General features: G+C 53.3%; 1 protein-coding gene across 4 annotated transcripts in view; it reads right to left on the bottom strand.

Annotated features, from left to right (window-relative positions):
- STXBP1 (syntaxin binding protein 1) overlaps positions 1 to 22,773 on the bottom strand; it is a 48,029-nt gene that overhangs the window by 17,142 nt on the left and 8,114 nt on the right. For all 4 annotated transcript variants that reach the window (XM_087822933.1, XM_087822935.1, XM_087822932.1 and 1 more), the window contains exons 2-11: positions 12,452 to 12,501; positions 10,803 to 10,884; positions 8,787 to 8,863; positions 7,881 to 7,959; positions 6,640 to 6,743; positions 4,918 to 5,066; positions 4,210 to 4,294; positions 3,391 to 3,521; positions 2,238 to 2,345; positions 1,224 to 1,284 (exon numbers count right to left, since the gene is read on the bottom strand). In XM_087822933.1, coding sequence (XP_087679059.1) covers positions 1,224 to 1,284; positions 2,238 to 2,345; positions 3,391 to 3,521; positions 4,210 to 4,294; positions 4,918 to 5,066; positions 6,640 to 6,743; positions 7,881 to 7,959; positions 8,787 to 8,863; positions 10,803 to 10,884; positions 12,452 to 12,501 — 926 coding nt within the window. The remainder of the gene's footprint in view (positions 1 to 1,223; positions 1,285 to 2,237; positions 2,346 to 3,390; positions 3,522 to 4,209; positions 4,295 to 4,917; positions 5,067 to 6,639; positions 6,744 to 7,880; positions 7,960 to 8,786; positions 8,864 to 10,802; positions 10,885 to 12,451; positions 12,502 to 22,773) is intronic.

The following is a 22,773-nucleotide window of genomic DNA, read 5'->3' as shown; positions in this document are numbered from 1 at the left end:
CCCCACGCGCGTCTGTGGCTTTCTAAGTGAATCCGTTAAACGCAAGATCGTGTGTGTTCAGAGAGCCCGGCCTCTGCTCAAAAAATTATTGACCCAAATAGCATGACGGTCTCATAGGTGGAGAACTGAACTCTGAAGTCCGGCAATTATGTTTCATTTACTGGGCTAGAAAGTTGCCGAGAGCATAATTCTCGCCGGGGAAGAGCACCTTTGCTCCCATGCGCTGCCTCCCTGCATCAAGTTCACGTTTCACCCCAGCAGAAAGCCTGCAGCTGTGCAGACAGGTGGGCGGTAGGCAGAAGGCGAAAGGGGCTGGAACCCGCATCCGGAGGAGAAAGGGGGCTGCTTACTCTCTAACTGTGTGACACACCTAAGCCCACTCATTTATCCAACACAGATTTATTGAATTACTACTACATGCCAGACGCTTTTCGGTGCTGGAGATACAAGGACAAAAAAAAAATTTTTTAAATTCAATGATTTCTGCCTTGAAGGAACCGTCTAGCAGAGGAGCCATCCGAACGAGTGGCTTGTGCTGAGGCCGTCAGTGTGGGCGCACGGAGCTGAGGCCCTTCGGTCGTCCAGGGAGGCGTGGGGAAGGTCCCAGCTCCCCCCAACAAATGACACCTGAGCGAAGGACCAGGACTTCACAAGGCAAGGCCCAGGTAAGCAGCTCAGTGTGGCTGGAGCAAGGCGGGGGGTCAGGAAGGAGGGAGACGGGGAGCCCAGAGAGGCTCCGGGGCCTGATGGCCCGGGTGCTGGAAGACAGGTGGGCAGGTGGGCTGACGCTCCCGGGAACGGGAGGTCCACACACGGCTTCAGGAAAGGGGGTGCCGCAACCGGAGCTGCGTGTCCCTCGACTGAGCTGGGCGAGCCACCTCCGATATACGGCCCGGAGGAGGCGAGGCCGGGAAAGCTAGGTCGTGAAAACCCCCTAACTCCTCCACAAGCTGAAAGAGCTTTCTCGGTTCTTCCGGCTTAAAAGGAATCACGATCCCAAACAGCAAATACGGATCCTCAGAGAAACACAGAGGAACTCTCTATAAATATCAAAAGATGGGCTCCGGATCTCAGTGTTGAGTACAAACATGAGACAACACGCTCACGGATGAGGGGAGCACTGTGACCCCAACTCCCCAGCCTGACGCCCGGGCGGCGTCTCCCGGCTCCCGGACAGAAAGCAGGGGTCGGCCGGGGGCCCCGCGGCATCAGCACGGGGTTACCTTCTCTCCGGTGTTCATTCTCTTGCTAGAAGAAAAGTCCTTCAGAGAACGGGTGACTTCCCTGGAAGACAGAAGGCGGCAGCTGAGCTTCAGGAACCGCGCAAGATTCTTCCTTCAGGAAAATGTTACTTTTCCTGCCGTAAGGTACCATCGCAGTGATTTTCCGAGAGATACATTGTTTTTCTAGCCAGTATTCTAAGCCAGGGGCTCCAGAGTGGGGTGCACGAGATGATTCGAGAGGAGAGAAGAAAATACTAGGACATCTATTTATGTTTATTTTACTCCTGCCTTTTCAGATTTATGTTTCTGTACATGCTGCAAACATACACATTCGTACAACAAAGCATGTGCTTACTTCACAGATCGACTTAAATACTGGGATTGTGAATCAGTATTTTCTAAGGTTGAGTGACCCCGAAAGTGCGGAGACCCTTCTGAAGGGCAGCGCTATCTACCCAACGCTATTTTCTCCCTTCCTCGTGAATTTCCTGAGGACATCACCAACCAGTGCAGCAGGGTGTGTCCTTCTGCAAAAACAGAATTGTTTAGAGGTCTTATAACAATGTTTAGATGTTGGAAACATTTGGAAACATGTCCAGAGCTAAGTAGGTTCTCTGTATAGAGACATCAGTTCCTGCTCAGAATTTTCAGGTGTGACCACAGGAGAGGAAGATTACACGCCAGCTCCACTAAAGAGACCTGCATGTAGGGGCGTCTGTACCTTTCAACGGAGCAAACTCATTTTGCGTGTTTAGCGTTTATAAAGCATTTTGCTGAGAGCTACAAATGCTTTCCAAAAACCCGAAAGCCCCCCTAACAGAATGGATTTTCTAACTTCCTGAAGTCGGTGGAGCCCCAGCTCAGAGATCCGGACGGTTTATCGTCACAGGTTCGCATGCTGGCGACTCTGCTGGGGCAGCGATTCCACCCACGGAGGAGCCGCCCCAGCCGCCCGGGAACCACCCTGGGGAGAAACGTCGTCACCGGGAGGAGGGCCAGGGAAGGGGCTCTTACTGGGACACCTCTGCGATGTGCTTGTGGCGCAGCGTGATCCAGAGGTCGTCGTCTTCATCCAGGAGCACCTCCTTCACCCGCGCCTCTCCGATGCCGCTCGTCTCGTACCTAGAGGGGAGGCCCCCACACAATTCATGCGAGTCCCCCCTGGTCTGTAACAGACAGGAGCTCACCGTCCTCAGCCGACAGACGCCTGCATGAACGATTTCACCAGCCCCGCGGCCACCTGATGTCCAAGGGATGGGCACTAACGGCTCAATTCCCTGGGCAGGAGGCCCGGAGCTCTGATCAAGGTCAACGGGCTTGACGTTTGGTTTAGATTCCTCAGGGTCAGCTGATGCGAGCACCACCTGAGCCACATGGTTCAGGGTGTGAAGTCAGGTTACAGGGGGGTTCAGAGTTACTTATAACGGACAAAGACGACACTTTGACCCTCTCTCAGAAAGGACTGGGTACCACCCTCAAATGTGGGGAGCCTAACATCTTTCAGCCTGCGCCTACCTGGGAAATCACGAGCCTCTCAGGCAGGCAAGAATCACAGGTGCCAACGGGAAAAGAGCGGAGACACAACGTATTTTTAGAACCTTCATTTTGAAACCACTGCCTTTATGGTCGATGTTGTAAAGTAAATGACATGAGAACAACATAGTCTGTTTCCACGAAATAAAAATCAGTTTTTAGAAACTGAGTTTCTAATGGTTGCTACCAAGAAAAATGTCTATAATGAAGAAAACAGCTCCCCTGCAAACGAAGTTCAGCAAGAAACTCCTGTGGCTACACTTGTCGTCATAGTTGATGACCTATACGTAAGAAGATCCAGCTCTGAATAAGGCATGCACACAGGCCCAAGGTGACATGCTGACACGCCCGAGCAGGCTGCAGACGAGGTGACATGAGCTGTGGACTCCGGTGTGTGTGTCCCCCCCCCCCCCCCCCCCCCCCGCTGGGCCCTGGCTCCTGGCTAGAAACACCACGTGGATTCTGGGAACTGAGCAGAGCTTGCAGGCTTACTGGCAAGACGATCGGTGCACCACTTTTCCTAGGGCTAACGACACCCCACTTTTCCTAGGGCTAACGACACCCTTTCCCTTTAGCTAGAGGCGTGTCTGGTTCGTGTGCAACGCTGCAGGCCCTCCGGGGCGTGGACACTTACTTGTACACGTCATTTTCAATGGGCAGCAGATCGTAACTCATGGCCTGGAAGGTCAGTTCATGAAGCACCGGGGAGCTGGGGTCGAAGCCGCGGTCCAGGATCAGGAGCTGGGAGCGCGCCTTGTCTGGGCCCTAGGGGGAGGAAGGGGGGTCTCCCAAGCCGCTCACGCACGGCCGTCCCACCCCTCTGTGCGGGAGGCAGAGCCTACAAAGCAGCACTGAGTGCAGGCCACTAACTGCTCGACAAGAACACCGGCAAACACCGCGCGAGAGAGGCCAGCGTTTCTCCTTCAGGGCGAGGCCCCTGGAAGCAGATCTGAAGCTGTGGCCGGGTCCAGGGTGAGCTCACAAGGGCGCCACCTGGGCTCGGCTACAAATGGGTGGCCCGCCACCCAGTCTGCCTGGGACCGAGGGGGCTCCCAGGACCTGGGCCTCGTGGTCTTAAAACCGAGGTAATAAGGAACTCTGGCCTGACTGCAGTAGGGGCTTCACGAATCTATGCACGTGACACAATCAAACAGAACCGAGACACACGGGTACACAAACTAGTGAAATCGGAACAAGGCCCATCTTCTGGGGTTGACACTGTACTGCTGAGGGGTTCCCGGGACGCAGGCCTTTCAGTGCCCGCTCTGGGAAGTCCCGGAGAACAGAAACGCGTCGGTGACCCCGGCCACACCGGACAGGCTCTCAAGCGGCCTGCCCAGGGCCTGAGCACGCTGCCAGAGGCCCGCGAGCAGAGGCGCGGCACTCACAGCACGCATGCTCCGCGCCCCGAGCTGTCCCCGGGCCTGCCACTCCCGCAGCCCCCCCGACTCACCTCGCCCATGGTGGGGTCATCCGCTTTGTAGGCGTCGAGCTTGTCCTGGATGAGCTGGGCCAGCAGAGCGTTGTCCTTGTACTCCCTGACAGAGGGCAGAGGGGGACGGGCTCAGCGGGCAAAGGGCGGGGCAAAGGGCGCTGTTCTTTTACAAGAACATCTTTGCATATAAAGGACAAACAGAATAAAAGATTTAGCTCAGTGCCTGGGACATAAATAAGTGATTCTCTAGTGCCTTCTTTTTGAACTGCTGAAGTGCAAACCGAGGTAGTCTTTCCAAACTGCTGCGGATAAACCACCACCGGCAGCAGAGGGCCCTGGCCTTCCGTCGTCTTCCCACGACCGGCCCGAGCCTGACCCACCTGACTCTCACTTCCCTCAATTCAAACCCCCTTGGGTCTTGTCTTGCTGGAAGTGAGAAGCCCTGAACCTCACCCCGCGGCCAAGCCTGACAGCACTCCCGGGGCCCCTCCCAACTGTGTACAGGTGTGGCCGCCGCCCGCCGCCTGCCGCTGGCCAGGCTCAGGGCTGAACAGCTCTGTTCCCAGCCCCAGCCCTGCCACGAACGAAGTCCAATCTGCCGCTACTCTGTCCGGAGACGGGGCCTCGGCCCCCCTTTCTTGGCTTCCCCCAGGCTTTTGCGAGGGAACACCAGTAACCGAGGGAGGCCCGCTGCCGGGGCGCTCCTCCCGCGGTGAGAGGCCTCACCCCCGATACCGCACGGCCGGGTACTCCTTCAGGGTGGCACAGAGCGTTGCGATCTGCTCTGCCAGGCGCTCTAGGATAGGATTCTTCATCTGAGCTTTGTGGGGACTGTAGAAGCTCTGGAAAGAGTCAGCTGAGTCCAGGGAATACACCTGAGGAGGCGGCAAAAATATACACATATATGGTGTGTGCATCCAGAATGCTGAACTGTCAGAATCCTCTCCAACCCTGGGAGCGAGTCTACAGCACATGTTTTCATTTGTCTTCAAATATGTGCTGGGTGTCTGCTGGGCCAGGCACGGCGCTAAGCACGGCGACTATTAGTGACCAAAACATGACCATCCTCGTGGAGTGTGTCAGGGGAAGGCAGACGATAAACAAACAACAAACACAATGAAATTAAGTTCATGTGAGAAACTGGTAAGTGTGTGAGAAAATAATAGAGCAGGGAGAGAACACCCGGGAGGGCAGGACAGGGAGGACAAGGCCTCCTGGAGAGGGTGGCATCCGAACGGTTTGAATGAGGTTTGGAGTTTCTCACCAGCGGGAGGACTTCCACCTGGAGGCAATGGCTGGTGCCAAGGCCCTGAGGCAGGCGTGTCTGACGAACAAGGAGGGGACCAGGAGGAGAGCAGGAGAGGAGGCTGGTGTCAGACCTCAGAGGCCATTACAGGTTTAAGTAAATAAGAGATAAGCTAGAAATTGTGCTGTGACTGTGCAAACAGTGGAGCTTTTCGATTTAATAACTCCGTATCCTCAGGAGCACGTTCTATTTTTCTTTTTGCGTTTCTTTTTCTTTGGAGAGCTCCAGAAGTTTAAAGTTTTCCCTGAAACTACCGAGCCTACCACCCAGCAGTGTTCTCTCAGAATCTCATTTACATAAACAACCTCGATCATCTAGAAAAACTGAGGGTTGTTTTTGTTTTTTTAAAGTTATTACTTTTTAAAAAAACCTATGAAATACGGTATGTTTGAACAGGCTAAAGTTGGATTTTGTTCAATCCAGGTGGTGACAGGGCTCACACTGAGGAAAAAACGTCCTGCCCCGGGGCTGGGAACAGGCTTGGGGCTGGGAACAGGCCTGGGAAAGAGACCGTTTTTGAATGTCCTTGCTCCATCCCTCTTTGGTGTCTAGAAGCTGATCCATAAAGATTCCTTAGGCCACAATCATTCTTTTATCTCTACAAAATGCATAGACACCCTGTTATTTTGTTTGTTTGCTAGGAGAAGACATTTGAACAAACCTTAAACTACTAAGATGAAATTTTGTAGGCTCATGACCGGCGTCACCTTTACTGGCTTAACAGCCTTTACTGTGTTTTTCCAAGGGGGCAGCTGGCCACCGCGGCCCCTGGCACTGGAAGCGTTAACGGCTAATGACGAAGGCCACCATCTGTTCTCTCAGCACATGACAGGCTGCGGCTATCTCTACATAGAAACAGTCCCCTCGCAGCAGGTGGGTGTTGTCTGAGCCCTTCCCATCTCTCCCTCCACGCCCGTTCTGGACTGGCTACCTCGGGTTAGTCAGGCTGTGAGCAGGGAGAAGCGCCCACAAAGAAGGGCACTGTGGCCTTAAAAAGGTCAGAACCGACCGGCGAGCCGAGGGCCGAGGGGGGCAGACCCCTAGGGAACACCGCGTTTCCGCTGCATAAACACCCCTTAGAGCTCACTCAGTGACGCCAGGCAGGACCTGTCCCCCGCCCCCCTGACCGCGCCCCGGCTCACCTGGGACTCGTACGGGAGAAACGCGATGTTGATTTCTGTCAGGGTCTTGATGACTTTGGCTGCTCGAGATTTTACCAGCTCGTTGAACAGGGCATCTGGACAAGCTGAAAGAATGACGAAGGACACTGGCTGTTCCCCGCGGTTTGCTGGCTCGCCCCGACGGTCACGTTGTGTCCGGCGGATTCATTCATTTATTAGGATTTTAACAAGGCAAATAAAAAGTTCACCCCATCCTAAAACATCCACTACCCCTAGGCTATAAAAGTAATAAGGAAACACCCACGAGGCCAACACAGAACAGAAACAACAGGCAATAAAGACTGAGATAATGGGAGCTAATAAAGACTATTTTCTGATAGCGAGGAGAGGAAAGAGGAAAACCAGGAGAGATTAAGGGGTATAGAGACCTGAAATAGAAATACACACCACGCTCGGACGCGCCCGTGAGAAATAAAATACAGAAAAGCCAAACCGCCGGGCAACGCGATGCGGGCGCTTCCCTGACCCTCAGGGGCGCTGGGCCGCCCAGGAGACCTGCCCGCGGGAGCCGTGACCTCACGATCACGCCACTCTCCTGGGCCCACCGTGGGCGCATCGCTGCTTCGTTATTGCTAACGCCGTCTCCTGCTCTGTCTCCCACGTCCTAATAGCACAGAATTATTCCCCGCCGGAACCTTCCCTCACTTTCTCGGTGGCTGGACTGGTGGGCTTTGCCAGAGGGAACGCTGGGGAAACGGTTACGACCGCGCCCGTCGGCCAGCCCGGCCCGCCCGTCTCTCTGCCGTTAACAAAGACCGACCGCGGCGTCCGTGCCCTGGGCCCCGCGCACACGGCCTCCGCCGAACAACGGAAGGGAGGCCAAGACAGCGATGCGTCTCCCGCGGACACAAGGACCACGGGTGAAACCTCTCGGTGGCTGAAAACGCCTGGAAATGCGCTAGTTCCCGGCGACGGCTGGAAGCCCGTCCGCTGAAAGGCCGAGGCCGGCACAGGGACATGCTCTCAGCATTAGGCCCTCCAGCCTAAGAGGAGGCCCGTTTTTCATGAGGGAGGACGGCAGGACCTGGTCGGGTTGCATGTGTGTGGCTTATTTTAGTCTCTGATGCAGTATTTCCTCTGATAAGAAAATCAAAGGCCAGGACAACCGTGGCAACGGCCCGTTTCTTCCCGTGCCCGGGCTGGGTCTGGGCTCAGCCTCGGTGCAGGGACGCTAGCCCGGGGGCGGGCGGCATTGTACTTACAGTCCGTGAAGAAAACGTGGGCAGCCCGGTACTTGGCGGTCGGCGGGTCCTTGAAGTCATTGATGAGAGAGCGGACGGACTGTGGGGAGCGAAAAAAGGGGGGCACTGAATCCAACGCCGGGAGCGAACGGAACCTGTACCTGGACGAAGTTAAATCCAAGAGGACTTTCAAGCTACTTGCGCAAAACAGCAGGGAGTTTTGAGTCATTCTAACTCATGTTTGGCCCTGAGTTCTGGGGACTTGCGATTAGGATTATTTGGGAGTTTCGATGAACAAGCGCCTTCTTAGATCGTTCCCGAAGGACGGCGGCGGGTCTTCGGTGCCACCATAACGTGGGCCCCGAAGACGAGGCCCACGAACGAGGAAACTGGTCAGGAGCCTCCCAGGAGACTCACACTGACGACGTCCCGGCAACTGAGCGGCATCCTCAGAAACTCACACGTAAGCCAGTTTTCACAAGCGGAAAGAAAGCGTGACGCCTGGGGGGGATTTACGGGCTGGGGGCCGGAACTGAGACAGCTGTCAGCCAAAGGCAGGGAGGTGGGCCCGGTCTGGAGGCTGGTTTGAACCAACCCCCCAAAACGATGGGACAGGCAATTCTGAACGCTAACGGGATGCTGAAGGAGTCAGCCTGAAAGCATGAGATACCGAGTTCGGCAGCTGGGTCCCTAATTAGACGAAGCGGGTTTGCTTCCCGGAGAGGGAGAGCACGGGGCAGCCAGGGCTTTCCGGGCAGCGGCCCTACTCCGGGAAGCTTACCGCTCTCTCCAGCGCCCGCACCCCAGCCTCCCCGCTGCCGGGCCGCACACTCGGCCAGGGCGGTGCGTTAAACGCGTGCTCAACCTGGAACCCGCCGAGCCGAGCCGGGGCCGGGCCCGGGCCGAAGGCCCTCCGCGGGGACTCACCTTCTCCGACGGGGTGATGAGGTACACGGCCTCCAGGCTGGGCAGCGGCTCCCGGCACTTGTTGATATCTTCCACAACTAGGCGACAGACAGCAGCCGGGTCAGCGAGAAGGCGCCACCGCTCCTCACGAAACGAGGCGCCGGGTGCGGGCCACCTTCGGGCCCGCACAGGTGAAACTCTAGGGGCGGGCGCTCCCCTTCCTCACAGTCACCACTGTCCACGGGCCCACAGCGCTCAAGGTTTATATTTTTAATTTATTTTTATTATTTTTTAAAATCTATCTTTATTGATTTCAGAGAGAGGACAGGAGAGGGAGAGAGACGGAAACATCCATGATGAGAGTCATTGATCGAGCCCACCACCCGGGCATGTGCCCTGGCCGGGAATCGAACCCCGATCGCCTGGATCCCAGGTCGACGCTCAACCGCAGAGCCACGCCCGGCCGGGCGGCGCTCAAGGTTTGAGAAAATCGAAGCCTTATCACTTAAATACTTCCCACTTCCCGCTTCCGTTTAAGTAAGTTTCGCGATCTGCTCTGATTGACAATGGAAAACCTGTCTCTTCCTTCATTTTTTTTTTTTTTTTTAATTCCGTCCCCCGAAAATCCCAATTCCTTTCGAATTTCCATGTCGGGTCTACTTATCAGCCATTGGACAGTTTTACCCTTTTCCTCTAAATGTCAAACAAGGACATTCCAAACATTGGCTCTCAATAGTTCCAAGACTAAACACTGTATTTCGTTAAAGCGAAGCAGGGCGTTTGGTTTTCTCGGCCCTCTCGCGGTTACGTCGGCTCCGCCGCCCGCGGAGCGGGGCTTGGGGACCGCCGCCGGCAGAGCTTAGGGGTGCTCGCTCCGCTGCACCGCCCTCGGGCACGCGGAGCGCTGTGGGGATCGCGGGGAATAAAGCATCACTTTAGAAGCAGCCCCTGTAACACTTACAGAGGCTCCTCACCCCAAGTAATGGTCAAGTTAACGCCAAGATCCCTCAGCCATCGGCTTCACCGGTGGTTGCACATTCTTGAGTTTCGTAAGCCAATAATACTTCCCCCGACATGTTTTGGGATTCACCATAGGGTTGCTAACTTTTCAATTCTGCCAAATAAAGACTCTTAAAACAGTCACCTTTTGGACAGGGAAGCGTCTATGTGCAGCAGGGGAGAGCTGCACCCCCGTCAGCCACAGGAAGTCAACAGACAAAGTCTGGCATCGGTGACTGAAGAGATAGTATTATAAGTATTTACTAGAAAAGTCAAAAGGGTAAGCAGAAGAGCGAGCCGGTGGCTGTTTCTGGGGTGACTGGCCCGGGGGGGTGGAGCGAGGCAGGGCACTGCTGCTCCCTTGTTAGAAGCTTGTTAGCTCCATTTGGCTCCCCCCCCACCCCAACTTTGTACATTTTCTGCTTTGATAGAGAAAAATATAGTTTTTTAAAAAATGAATGAAGAAAATAACTTTGTAAGCCCAAAACAGCTAACCACAGGACACGTCGAACTCTCTAGACGTTGCCAAGCGTTCTGCAAAGGAGCTGTGCCGACCGACACCCCGTCACACAGGAGTTCCCACTTTCCCCATCCTCGCCGTCACTTGGCATCATCAGAGTTTAAATATTCGTCTGGTGAGGGTAAAGCCACATCTCACTCTGCTTTTAATTGTAGCTCCCTGGCCACGGACCCGGGTGAGCAATTTTTCGTGTATTTATTGGCCACTTTGGATTTCTTTTAAGTGCCTGTTCCAGCCTTTTGCCCGTTTTTACCTCTGTGGGACAGCCTGCCTTTTTTCTTGACTTAACCTTCCTTTGGGCGCCCTTGAACAGAGACTGAATGAGCAACTGGCAGTGGGTTAGGGATTCAGTGATGGCCAAGCAGCCTTGGGCCTCTCTCAGGAACTTCCAGTCTTACCACCCAGGTTGTTAAAAGTATGTGAAGTCAAGTGAGACAATACTGAGTAGGGAGGAGGAAAGCCGGGTGCGAAGGGGAGGCCTGAGTGTCACTGCCGGGCAGAGGGAAGGGTGAGCTCACTTGTGATCCCCTCGGTCATGATGTCCGTCATCTTACAGCAGGAGGAGAGCATCCTCATGCTCAGCTGATCGACCACCAGCACCTGGAAGCAAGGAGACCAGCTTAGGGCCTTGCACGGCACCTTCCCGAGCCTCTCATCAGTTTACCGCGTCAACGCGAGCCCCGCAAAAGTGAAGGATACGGAGCGTCACTATTTCCTGTGGCCAGAAGCGTGCTGAAATGCGTGCTAGCTTTTCCTCCCACATGCAAACCTCACCTGGGAGTTAAAAGTTTGCTCTCGCTGACCTGACTTAATTTTATAAGCTTGAAAGAATTGAACTTTTCGTTTTTCATGATAAGCAGAATAATTACTCATAAGAAATGCAAAAAGAAGGGGAAGAAAGGGAACCAAAATAATCACTAGCACCCAGACTCGGAGGAAACTACACTGGGGAGTATTTTTTCAGGGTGTAACTTTTTCTTAAAGGGAGAGTGAGCACTTGTGGCACAGGAACTGTCTGGAAGGCGAGTACTGTTACAATGTAACAGGACATCTGGAAGGCGAGGGCTGTTATAATGTAACAGGATGGCTGGAAGGTGAGGACTATTACAATGTAACCAGGCAGCACCTCACCTGGGAGTAAAGTGCTTCAGCCCAGGCGGGAGGCAGACCCTGCCATGGGGCCTAGAAGCATCACGTCTGCGGTTCCTCGGCTGCCTTCCTAGCCCCTCAGCCCACAGTGGACAGACGCAGTTAAAACAGGGCTAGTTCTCTCCTTTAACGGTGCAGACCGAGGTCACAGAGGCCAGGCAGAGTGGCCAGGAGGCCCCTGCAGCATTATAGGGGCCGGGTTTCACTGCGGGGCAGCTGCCTCGAGATCCTACTAAAGCTCCTCTGTCCACAAACACAGGCCCAGAGTTTCCGCCAGATGGCCTCCCGCTCTGGTGCTCACGAGGCCGGGGTGGGGGGAGACTTCAAACCCCTCCTGTGCCAGTCACCTCTGCTGCTCCCCGCCCCTGGGACTGGCTGCAGGGGAACTTGGGGAACGAACTCTTCAGTGGCACACAGGAGGTTCCCGCGAGGCTGCGTGCGCCCCTGGCCAGTGCAAGGCCCAGCCCCGGACAACCAAGGGATCCTTAAAACGCCGGCTTCCCGAGCGGAGGACAAGTCGGCAGGTGTCCCACTCCTTGCGTCACCCACTCCAGGAACCGGGGCCACAATCAGCTTGATTGGCTTAAGTACTTGCTTCAGGTACATTATACGTGAAACGCCCAGCGCTGCTCTCAGGGTTCCTCGAACAGACTCAGTGTCTGCCGGGTGGGGACAGACAGGGACACACTCTACGGCTGCCGGAGGGGCGGGAGGGGCCAGAAGGGTCTCATCTCTCTCCCCACAGTGGGCAGAATCCCAGCGCCTGCCTCTGTGTGGGGCCCGGGTGAGATTCTGCTCGAGTTCCACTGGGAACCTGGGGCCTTCAGATCAGCTTCATGACCAAGGGATTTCATAACCGGGATCGGATAACGTGAGAGGCATAAGCAGATTACCTTTTTTTTTTTTTAATTCTCTGGACACAACAAGGTGTTCACCCTGGGCCTCCGCACCTTCCCGCAGCTCCCCCCACCGCACTTTCCCGCTCACCTGGGAGGCCCGACGGGGCTGTTCCACTCACCTTCCACTCGCCCTTCTTTTTCACCTTCTTTATGACGTCGTGCATGATCTCTGGAAGGAGGGCGGAGGGGGGGGAAGGGGAAGGAAGCTTAACGAGATTTCCAGGACTCCCGGCGGCCGCCTCCCGACCAGGTCGCGCCCCCCCCAGGCTGTGCGCGCCCTGTTCAACCAGCCTTGAGACGTTTTATAAATTAGTTCATTAAAACAACAAATCCATTTATGTTGACATAAATAGCATTTTAAAGAAGTAACTATGTTTTCTGCAAGAACAAGATTTTTAGCGAGAAGACTGGCATTTCTTTACACCTCTGCAGCTCTCTTTAATGTCCGGCTTCCCAGGGGCAGCTGGAGTGGCCTACCCGCTCCTGCGCTCTGCTGTGATCAGGGAGCATCTGGAAAGCTCCACTGCGCCCTTGTAAAAGAGTAAGAGTGGAAGGGGCAGATAACACCCTCTCGGTCTTATTGAGAAGATGGTCTCGACCTCCTGGACTTCCAAAAGGGTCCTGGGTTTGAGAACCGCTGCCTTAAACTGAGCGAGGAAAGGCGGTGACAGTGCCTCAGGCCGCAGGAGCCCCCCCAAGCTCCAAAAACAGTTGTGAAGCCTTTCGGACCCTGAGCGTATCTCTCACCCCAAACCAGCGCTTCGGTAGGCCCGTCTCTGTCACTCCCCTCTCTGCACGAGGCAGCCGGCCACACGGGCCCGCGGGAAATGCCACTCTTACCACCCTTTCTGACCCAGCCAGTGAACAGGCCTGCAAGGAGCTAGAGGCTAACAGTTGTCACTGGCAAGCGTGTTTCGAAGGCGCAGGTCACTCTCTGGAGCACAGGGTTCTGGCCCCCGCCTGACTGTCCGCAAGAGTCTGACGCGCCGGAGGCGGGGCCTAACCCGTGCAGGAGCCGTGTTCCTGGCCATAAAAACACACTCGCCACAGAAAAGTAGGGAGAAAACACCATACACTGCTGTGTACTTAAAAAAATAAAAAACAAAAGTCACCTGTAATCCTGCCAACTTGAAATACTTAACATTTTAGTTATTTCCTACTAGCTTTTCTATACACTTTTATAGTTAAAACCATGCTGTATATATAACTTATATATATATATGTGTATATATACACATATATGTGTGTATGTATATATATATACACACACACATTTTTTTTTAGTTAACAAATTCATTTCCCTAGGTTAATAAAAATGCTTCCTAGGATTTAAAATGCAACCATAATAGTTCATAGTTTCCCAATAGCCATTTAGATTATTTCCCATGTTTCAGTGTACAGAGAAATCGGAAACAAATATATCCAGTAAGAGAGCAGTGGTCAGTAAATTAGGTTACATTTGCACAATGGAACAGTACGTATTCATTACAAATAATAATACGGGACGCTACATGTTCACTCATTCACTCTTTTGTTCAGTAGCATTTGTTGAGTAGCCACTGCTTGCCAGTCATTAAGCTCCTGGCACAAACGACAGGAGGGCACCACGTGGCATCCAGAGGGAAGCAGGGAGGAGACGCGGGTGGGCTTGGAGACCTGGTGGCAGAGGTGGGGCTTCCTTGCTGGAGATGAGGTCACTGGGCCGAGTGGGGTTACATATGGTGGGTTTGAAGAAAGGGGGTATCGAATATCCTCCTGAAGACCGGGAAAGTGGATTTACTACAGAGGTGTTTTAGCATTTCTGGACAGTTAATATTAAGGGCTAATGTGAGGTTCATGACTATGAATTTAATGTGAAACCACGCAGATCAATTGGGTGATTTCCCCCCCCAAACAATGTTTGGCTGTCCAGGCACAAGCCAGGAAGGAAAGAAGAGTTGGTTTCAACGAGGGTCCGGGTTTCCCCAGGTAAGTCAACAGATGGAGAAGCTGCCCAAAATATATGGCCAAGGGGAGAAAAAGGCATGTTATAACTATTTTTTTTAAAGTATACATACATAGAAAAAATTAGAAAAACTCATACCACAATGTTTTTTTGTGCAGTAAAATTATGATTAATCTTTAATTGCTAATTTGTCTTCCTATGTTCTCAAGCTTTTGGCACTGAGTATGTATTATTTTTTGTAATAGAAAATATGGTCTAAAAATACTGTGTCAGTGAACATCTCTGTGCCCAGGGCTTTTCTTCACACAAATTATTGTTAGGAGAGCTCCCAGAGTATGCAGTGAATACGTAGAGTATAAATATTCTGGGCTCTTAATAAACTCTTCTGAATTTTTTTCCAAAAGCACAATGTACACCCTGACCAGTATTTTGCATGACTCTCCAAATTACCATACTAACTGATAAAATAATACCGCGAGGTGTGCTTACTTCAATCTTTGCTAATGTGTCAGTAGAAAATGGTGTATGTCACTGTCTTTATTTGAATGTATTTTATTACTGGGGATTAACATTTTTTTTCTTTGCTACTACATAGAATTAACTTAAATTCACTGACTTTGAACTCAAGTCTCTTTTTGACAGAGGGAGACTGAGGGAGAATCAGAACCACCAAAACGTGTACCGCAGGTAGCAAAGCCGGGCTAGGCGCGAGGCCTCACCCTCCCTGGCGCCCAGGCGGGCCCTGAGCTTGGCTGTGCCCGTCGGGGGCAGTCAGCAGCCACCTCTGACGCTCCTCACCCAGTACCGAGGCCTGGGGCCCAGCTGGGTGTTAGGAGGCCGGCGCCTGGGCTACCTCCTCACAAATACGCCCCTGGCCACGGCGTCCTCAGGGGAGTTCTCTTCCTGCGAAAAGGAAGAATAAACCTCGAGGCTGGCCCGGCAGCTGGACTTGTTTCCGTGGCCAAGTCACGTGCGCCTCCGGCCAGGGCACCGCTGCGCCACCCACCCTGCCTACCGAGATGGGACTGGAGGGCCCAGGAGCCGCACCCTCTGGGGAACCAGGACTTTCCTTCTCAACCGCACCCCCTGCGCCCCGGGTGACTCCCACACTCTGCGAGTCCCTCCCTCGGCCTGAGAAAAGCCGCAGGTGGCCTAAGGCTGATAGACCAGCCGGAGGCCCAAGGCGCAGGCTCCGGGGACAGCTGCAAACCCCACCCCACCCCCACCTCGTGAAGCCCTGTCCTGACAGCCTTGGCCTCTGCAGTGACACGTATCAGGACACCTGAGCCCAGGGCACGCCAAAACACCAGAAATAGCAGGACTAATACCAGAGGAACCTGAAGCTTGAGGGAAATGTGAGCACCACCAAAGTCCTCAAAACCAAGGGGGATTCAAATATTCTCCGCTCCGGGGCCCCCGGGCGCCACGCTGCCCTGAGCAGGTCCCCCGGCTGGGAGGAGAGCCCCCCGTCTGCTGGACTCGGGTCACGCTGCTCTCCTCTGACCCGCCCAGAGCAGAGACTTTCCAGGGTTATCCGGCTCCACAGGGGCCGTTCTTCTACAAGGCACCCTCCCGAATGAAGCCCAGTGGTGTGAGAGCGAACGCTGGTTACTCAGGCACGGGCCATCCCCACCGCTCAGGAGTAAGAAAACACGCCAAGGGAAGCACTAGCATTAGACAGACTCGGGGAAAATCCAGGCTCAGGCATTTGCTGGCTATGTGACCTTAGGAAAGTTTAACATGTTTCAAACTTCCATGTTCTCAGCGGCAAAATTTAAAATGAGAATACTCTAGTGACCTGTTGTGAAGATTAATGAGATAAAGTGCCTAGTACAGTGCCTGGCACATACGTGGCGCTCGACAAAAGGCACTGATTACAATGCCACTGTAAAAATGTGGTTCCTACAGAAAATTATAACACATCACTTCCACTAATCAAAAATTTCCGTGTAATGTCAAAACCCTATTAAAACGAAATCCATAGTAAAAATACAGCTTTAAAATAATCACAAAAATATTTAAAAGCAAACTCTGGGTATTTCATCAAAAACTTTACAACTTCTCTGACCCACAATACACGTGTGAATACATTTTGGAATAATGGTACCAATGCACCAACGTACATAAACCTTAAATGTAAATATAAAGTTGAACATGAGAATCCTTATTCCCTGCTGAGGGCACAGGGTGACACCTCTGTTTATTTAGGAACAGATGTGTTAATGTTGAATCACAGGCAGGTGCCCAGAGAAAGTAAAACATTTCATGTCACAACCTGGCACACAGGACTGTATTTTTAATTTGCTTCACTTAACATTGTTCTGAAAATTCACTAAGACAAGAAAACAAAATGCGGTATAATAGTGGTAAGAAAGAAATCACGGGAATCAAGTGAAAAACTATTAGAAACATTGAAACATTAAGAGAGGTGGCACATACAAAATAACTATAAAAAGACCAAGGGGACTTTGACCTGGCAACAGTAACCGGTTTCTAGGCAGACGCTCACTGCTGTCCGGGTACCCGGCTGGGATCCTGGGACCCGCCCTGTCGATTCTCGGGCCCCTGGTCATTCTGCTCTGGAGCCACAAGAAGCCTGTCCCCTTTTTCCTGACAGCACTTCAGGTATCTGAAGATGGCAACCAAGTCTCTGAAGGCCTTGCTCTGGGCTGGAGATTCGCCTTGCTAAACAGATGCATTTTTTCCGGATGGAGTAAGGTAACACTAACCAAGACCGGAGGAAATGGCTCAAATACTTGAAAACAAGCCTTCCAAGCACTCAAGATCCTTCCCTTAGAAATACCCATTTATACAAAAACTATTGGTACTCTAACTACAAACCACGTTCACATTGATGTTTCTCTCTCTGAAAGTCAATAAAAATGTATCCTCAGGTGAGAATTAAAAAAGGGGGGGGAGACACCTGTAATACTTTCAACAATAAAGATAAATTTTAAAAAAAGAAACATATTCCAAAAAGTTTAAAAAAAATCTGCGTGGGTGTCCCCATCTGTAAAATGGGAATGACCACGAGCGCCTCACAGAGTAAGTGTGAGCATTAGACGGGTTAAGGCGCGGAGAGCACTCGGTTCCGAGCCAGAATGGCGCTCACTGCGCCGCTGGCCGCCACCACCTATTTCAGAGGGTGTCTGACCTTCCTAAAAGGGAAGAACCCATGATTTACAGTTGGCTTCCTCTGCTCCTCCGCGGAGTCTATGCGATGTCTCCTGTTTTCCAGTTTGTTTCTCCGCACACGGTGGTTTACTGAACACTCGCCATGGGCAGGCGTCCTTCCAGGCCACGCCGACCAGGCCCAACAGGCCACCTGCTCTCGGCTTAGCCCTGCTGTGGAGGGACAGCCAGCGACACAGGACACAAACAAGCTCGCTCTAGGGAGCAACCGCTCGCCGGAAATTTACAAGGCGAATGAACAGGGGTGTCGTGGGAGCTCGGGAGAGGCCATCTGAGGAGGTGGCGAAGAGGAACAACCCTGTGAAGATCTGGGGGAAGTTTTCCAGGTACAGGAGGAGCAGATGCCCAGTCCCCACATGGGGACCAAGAACAGGACAGGCTGGGGCCCAGCGAGCTCAGGCTGAGGGAGGGCTCCGCAGCCACTCGCCCGCTCTGCTCCTTGCACGGGGCTCCGCTCATTCACCCTCAGACACACAGCGCCTCCCCCTCCCGCCCATCGCTGGCATCGGTGCCAAATAGTGACTTAGCAAATGCCTGCGGTGTGACCGGCCCCGGTGGGGACTGAGCGGTTCCGTTCCCGGTGGCCTCCAGCTGGTGCACGATTCCTCCCGGCGGCTCCGGGAGGCCGGTCCACAGCCCCTTCCAGCTGCCCCTCTCCCGCCACCCCAGGATTCAGCGTCCCCACTGCAAAGATCGCTGCTTGGAAAAAGTCCCCGAGGCTCTCCTGGAGACGCTGGGCAGAGATCTTTCTTCTCTTACAGGACCCACCCCGCGAGGGGATGAGCCAGAGGACCTAGAAATGGTTTCCCTCAGCTCTCAGCCCCATTCAGCGACAAGCGCGGTCCTCTGCGAATGTGGATGCCAGCGCTCAGGCCCTGTTTCTGCCACCTTAGCGCTTTTCCACACACTAATTTGGTAACCCACGTCTAACTGAGATATCGCAACCTTGGCCAAAATTCTTTAAAAAGTTCCTATGAAAGAAAATCATTAGGTTACCAACAGTCAACAGTTCAGCTACAATAAGAATAAAAGTTGCCAACAACAGAAGTTGCATCTAACATTTATTGAAGACTTGCTCCGGGGAACACACGGATACATTTTTACATGTATCGTCTCCCTTAGAGCTCAGGGCAGCCCTGCCAGAGGAGGTATGCTAACCACCCCCTTCGCAACGGGAAAGGAAGGCCCAGGAAGTAACAATGAAATGCACAGAAATACATGAACCATACGGAGAATAAAAAAAACAGTATAAAGCAATTTCTTGACCTCAAGGACCTTGCAGTCCGGCTGGAGAAACAAGAGATTACACCTGCGGCAGAGAGTAAAAGGTCATCAAGGCCCTCCGGCTGCAGTGGGAACGCAAAACGGGCCGCTGCTCTGGAAACAGCCCGGCAGTTTCTCCGATAACTAAGCGGAGAGTTGCCGAGAGAGTCACCAGTTCCTCTCCTAGGTGTCTCCCTGAGAGGGGTGAAAACGCGTGTCCACCCAAAAACCTGTACACGTGTTCACAGCAGCGTGATTCACAACAGCCAGAGCGTGGAGCCCCAAAGGCCCACCGACTGACGGGTAGCTGAAGTATTTCCACACGATGAAATACTATTCAGTTGTACAAAGGAATGAAGCACTTATACGAGCTACAATATGACCTTAAAACATGCGAAGCCAAAGAAGCCAGTCGCAAAGGCCCACATGCTGTGTGGTTCCATTTACATGAAATGTCCGGACCAGGCAACTCCATAGAGGCAGAGAGCAGATTAGCAGTTGCCTGGGGGGGGGGGGGGGGACAGTTGGGGGTGATGTCAAATGAGTACAGAGCTTCTTTGGGGGGTAATGAGAGCACTCTAAAATTATGATAGTGGATGCACAATTATGTGAATATACTAAAAACCGTAAGGTTGCATGCTTTAAACGGGTGGATGGTATGGCGTGTGATTCGTATCGCGAGAAAGCTGTGTTTGTTTTTTTTATAAAGTCACCAGAGAATTTTAGACCAAAACTTCAAACTCAAAAAACAAATGCAGTTTTGCTTAATATGAAACTGTTTCATAGTGTCTTCATGAAGGCAAGGCACCCTTGCTTACCCCCGTAAAATATCAGTTGTCTAAAATTATAATTTCCTACAAACTTGAATCGAAATTGTACTCTATGGAAGTAAGAGAGACCAAAATAGAGACCCCACATTGTCGGCCACGGGGCAAGAACCGGGCACCACTCCCTGTAACTGCTGAATGACGACTGGTAAACCTGAGAACGTTCCTGTAGGTTTACTTTTCGGCTGGCGGGGGTGGGAGAGAAGGCAGGGGGCCCACTGCTTGGAGGGGACACGAGCCTTAGACTGCCCAGACGTGGGCGAAGGAAGACTCGATGCCACTGCCCTTGAAGCGCACCCAGAGACGGCATACGACTCAAAAGTCCAATGTCACCCATCCAGCCTTGGGCTGCTGCCGGGCTCTGAGGGGAGTGCTCGGTGATAAATAACCACCTGATACCCGAGAAACCGAATCCCGACCTCGGGCCCGCGAAGGTGCGGGACAGAGTTACAGAAACGACTGTTCACTTTCTCTTTCACAGGAAAGCCTCGCTTTCCCCATCCTGCTTCATCAGGTTTAGAGCCAAAAGGCGAAGGTGCTTGAAAGCCTAAAGCAAAGCCTCGTGGACCGTGGAAGCCGATTAGAAAGGAAATTTCAGACTGGGGGCAAAGAGAGATCAGAAACAGGACTTCCCAGCTGCACCGTCGCAGCAGCTCGTCTCCTCCGAAGGTTGCCCACAACGTGTTCCTTGGAGAAAAGAACCCGTGAACTTACCAAATATACGCAAAGAGAAACATCAGCCAAAAAGGAAAACCAAACGCTTCACTGTCTTCTTAAAATTACTAGTGCATAGTAGTAAATACTATTTAGTTATATTACTATTTTGAAACAAAGAGACCAGACAAAGACAAAAAATGCTGGATGGCAACTCATCTTCCAGGACAGAAAGCACTGTGACTGCAAATAAGACTTTTCTCCCAAAAGGACTCACTGACGAGGCCATTTTCATACCAGATAGTGATGCCATCACGCAGGCATTTAGATTTACTACAGGTCAGACACACGGCTTCACGCGGCCCCCAGCACAGAGCCCAGCTACCCGTGGCCCGCCCGGCCGGCAGCCCGCGCCCGTTTCTCGGCAGGACGCCTGTCCTCCTAGCGCATGGTGACTACGGTCACTCCACCTTGGACTGCAGGGACCAGGAGTCAGGACCCATCTGGGCCTTGGCAGGAACCCAGGCTGGGCCAGGACCTTAAATTAGTAGATGTGGCATCTAACGGCTCCAAATCACATTTCTGGAGTTAAATGTGAGTTTCCCTAAGGACTAAAGGGTGAGGGGAATGACACTTTGGAAAGAGGGGGAAAGACTGGACTGTTTCACACAATCCCAGAGACCCAGAGCGGACAGGGGACATAAGGTCAGTGGTTCCCAATAGGGGGTGATCTTAGACACAGACAGACAGACAGACAGACAGACACACACACACACACACACACACACACACGGCCACTCTCACCAATGTCTGGAGACAGTTCTGACCGTCACAACTGGAGGGTGCTATGGGCATCTATTAGGGAGGGGCCAGGGACGCTGCTACACCCCTGACGATCACAGGCTCAAAATGTCAACAGCCCCGAAGCTGAGAAACCCCGGCCTCAGCAATTTATAAAGCAACTGAGCCCGAGATCAAGTGACTTGTGCATGCCAGTGGCGGGAGGAATCCTCTTATTTTGAAATCCAAGTTTCCGATCAGCCCAATCTGTTCTGCTCTAAGATTTAACCTGCTTCAGGGCTGAGATATTAAAAGACGTCTCGTCTCACACAGCGCGACAAGACCCCAGGCTCGCGCGCCCTCTGGATCCTTCCCCAGAGCCCGCGTGGAGGCGTCAGGCTGACCCGGCAAAGCGGGGGAGCGGCCACGAGGCCCCCACGAGGCGCCCCCGGCCCCACACACACGCGGAGGCCTAAGAAACGGGCCCTCGCAGGAACCTCGCAGGACCCTCGCGGGCGCGCAGAGCCGGGGTTGTCTCCCGCTCGCCAGGAGCACCTGCTCCGCAGCTCTTGCGGGTGGTCAGCTCCGCCACGTGATCGCTTCTTGTTCCCATTTCCGTGGCCTCGCTGCCCGTTGCCCGCTTCCTTCCGGTTTTTCATGTCACCTCACGTGTGGGCTCCCGGCTCCTGGCTTTTCTGTTTGGGAGTGACTTGAGAAATTCTTCACCTGAGCCCCGGCGCCACGTTTCGGCCCTTTCCCTTGTCCGAGTGCCCGTGTAGACAGCTTCCGTCTCTGCTTAAATCGCCCAGACCAGCGGCAACTCTCTCCGGCCACCACCCGTGTGACCGCGTGTAGGTGGCCTCCCCTGCGGGGCACTATTTGAACGCTGCCCTCAGAATAGGTGTTGGGATCACGGTTTTGCTCAGCTTTCAGCTGGGGGATGGGTGGGTGGTGGAGAACTGACCGCTGAAGTCGGTCTCTCCAAACTGTATCATAAGAAAGTTCTCTGCTCCACGGGGGAGGTGTGCTGCGGCCCAGGAGGGGAACCCATCAGAGAATGACCTTGGGCCTCACTTGATTTCCGGCTTCCCAGCGAGCTGGTGAGCCCATTTGGAATGAGATTCCTGGATTTGGGGTGCCCCAAATATTTTTTAACCCGTCTCCGTTTAGTCAGACTTTTGTTTGCTGCCCAATTAGCCTCCAGCTCCGGCAGGCTGTTTCCACTCTCCTATCAGCGGGAAGGGAAAAATGTGGCCAAAAGAGCCAGTCATTCCGCTACGTTCAGAAGCCAGGGTGTGGTGGTCCCCAGCCTCTGGCTGGCAGCCACTCCCCTCCTTCCTTCCTGGAACAGTTCTTACAAACGATAGAGCCTTACAGTTCTGAGCGTGCGGTCTTTTCTGGAACAGATGTGTGGTAGCTGCCTTGGCAGGCCCAGGAAAGGGGGATCCGGCTGACGTGGAGTCCTAAGCCGGGGCGGGGAACACTAAACCGACCAAGTGTCCACAGAAGAATCCTCAACAGTTTCGGGAAATGGCACCACCAAGTGCCTCTGGGGCTTAAAAGAATGGGAGGGGCGCAGGCATGCTGGTAGGAAGGTGTCGAGGAGCAGTTACATGCTAGGTCCACGCCACACCTCCCTTCCCCGGGCGACGGTCCTTCCAGCACGCGGAACACTCGCAATTTCCTCTCGAGCGCAGGCGGCAGGGCCAGGCCGTCCGGCCTCAGCTACAGCCTGAAAGGCCTTGTTACTCTAACTTGAACTTCAAAGTTCCTTAAAGGG

The sequence above is a fragment of the Miniopterus natalensis genome, chromosome 12 (assembly GCF_054644295.1).
Source record: "Miniopterus natalensis isolate mMinNat1 chromosome 12, mMinNat1.hap1, whole genome shotgun sequence".
Classification (NCBI taxonomy): Eukaryota; Metazoa; Chordata; class Mammalia; order Chiroptera; family Miniopteridae; genus Miniopterus; species Miniopterus natalensis.
The sequence above is the reverse complement of the archived record's forward strand: the minus strand, read 5'-3'. Positions and strand labels throughout refer to the sequence as shown.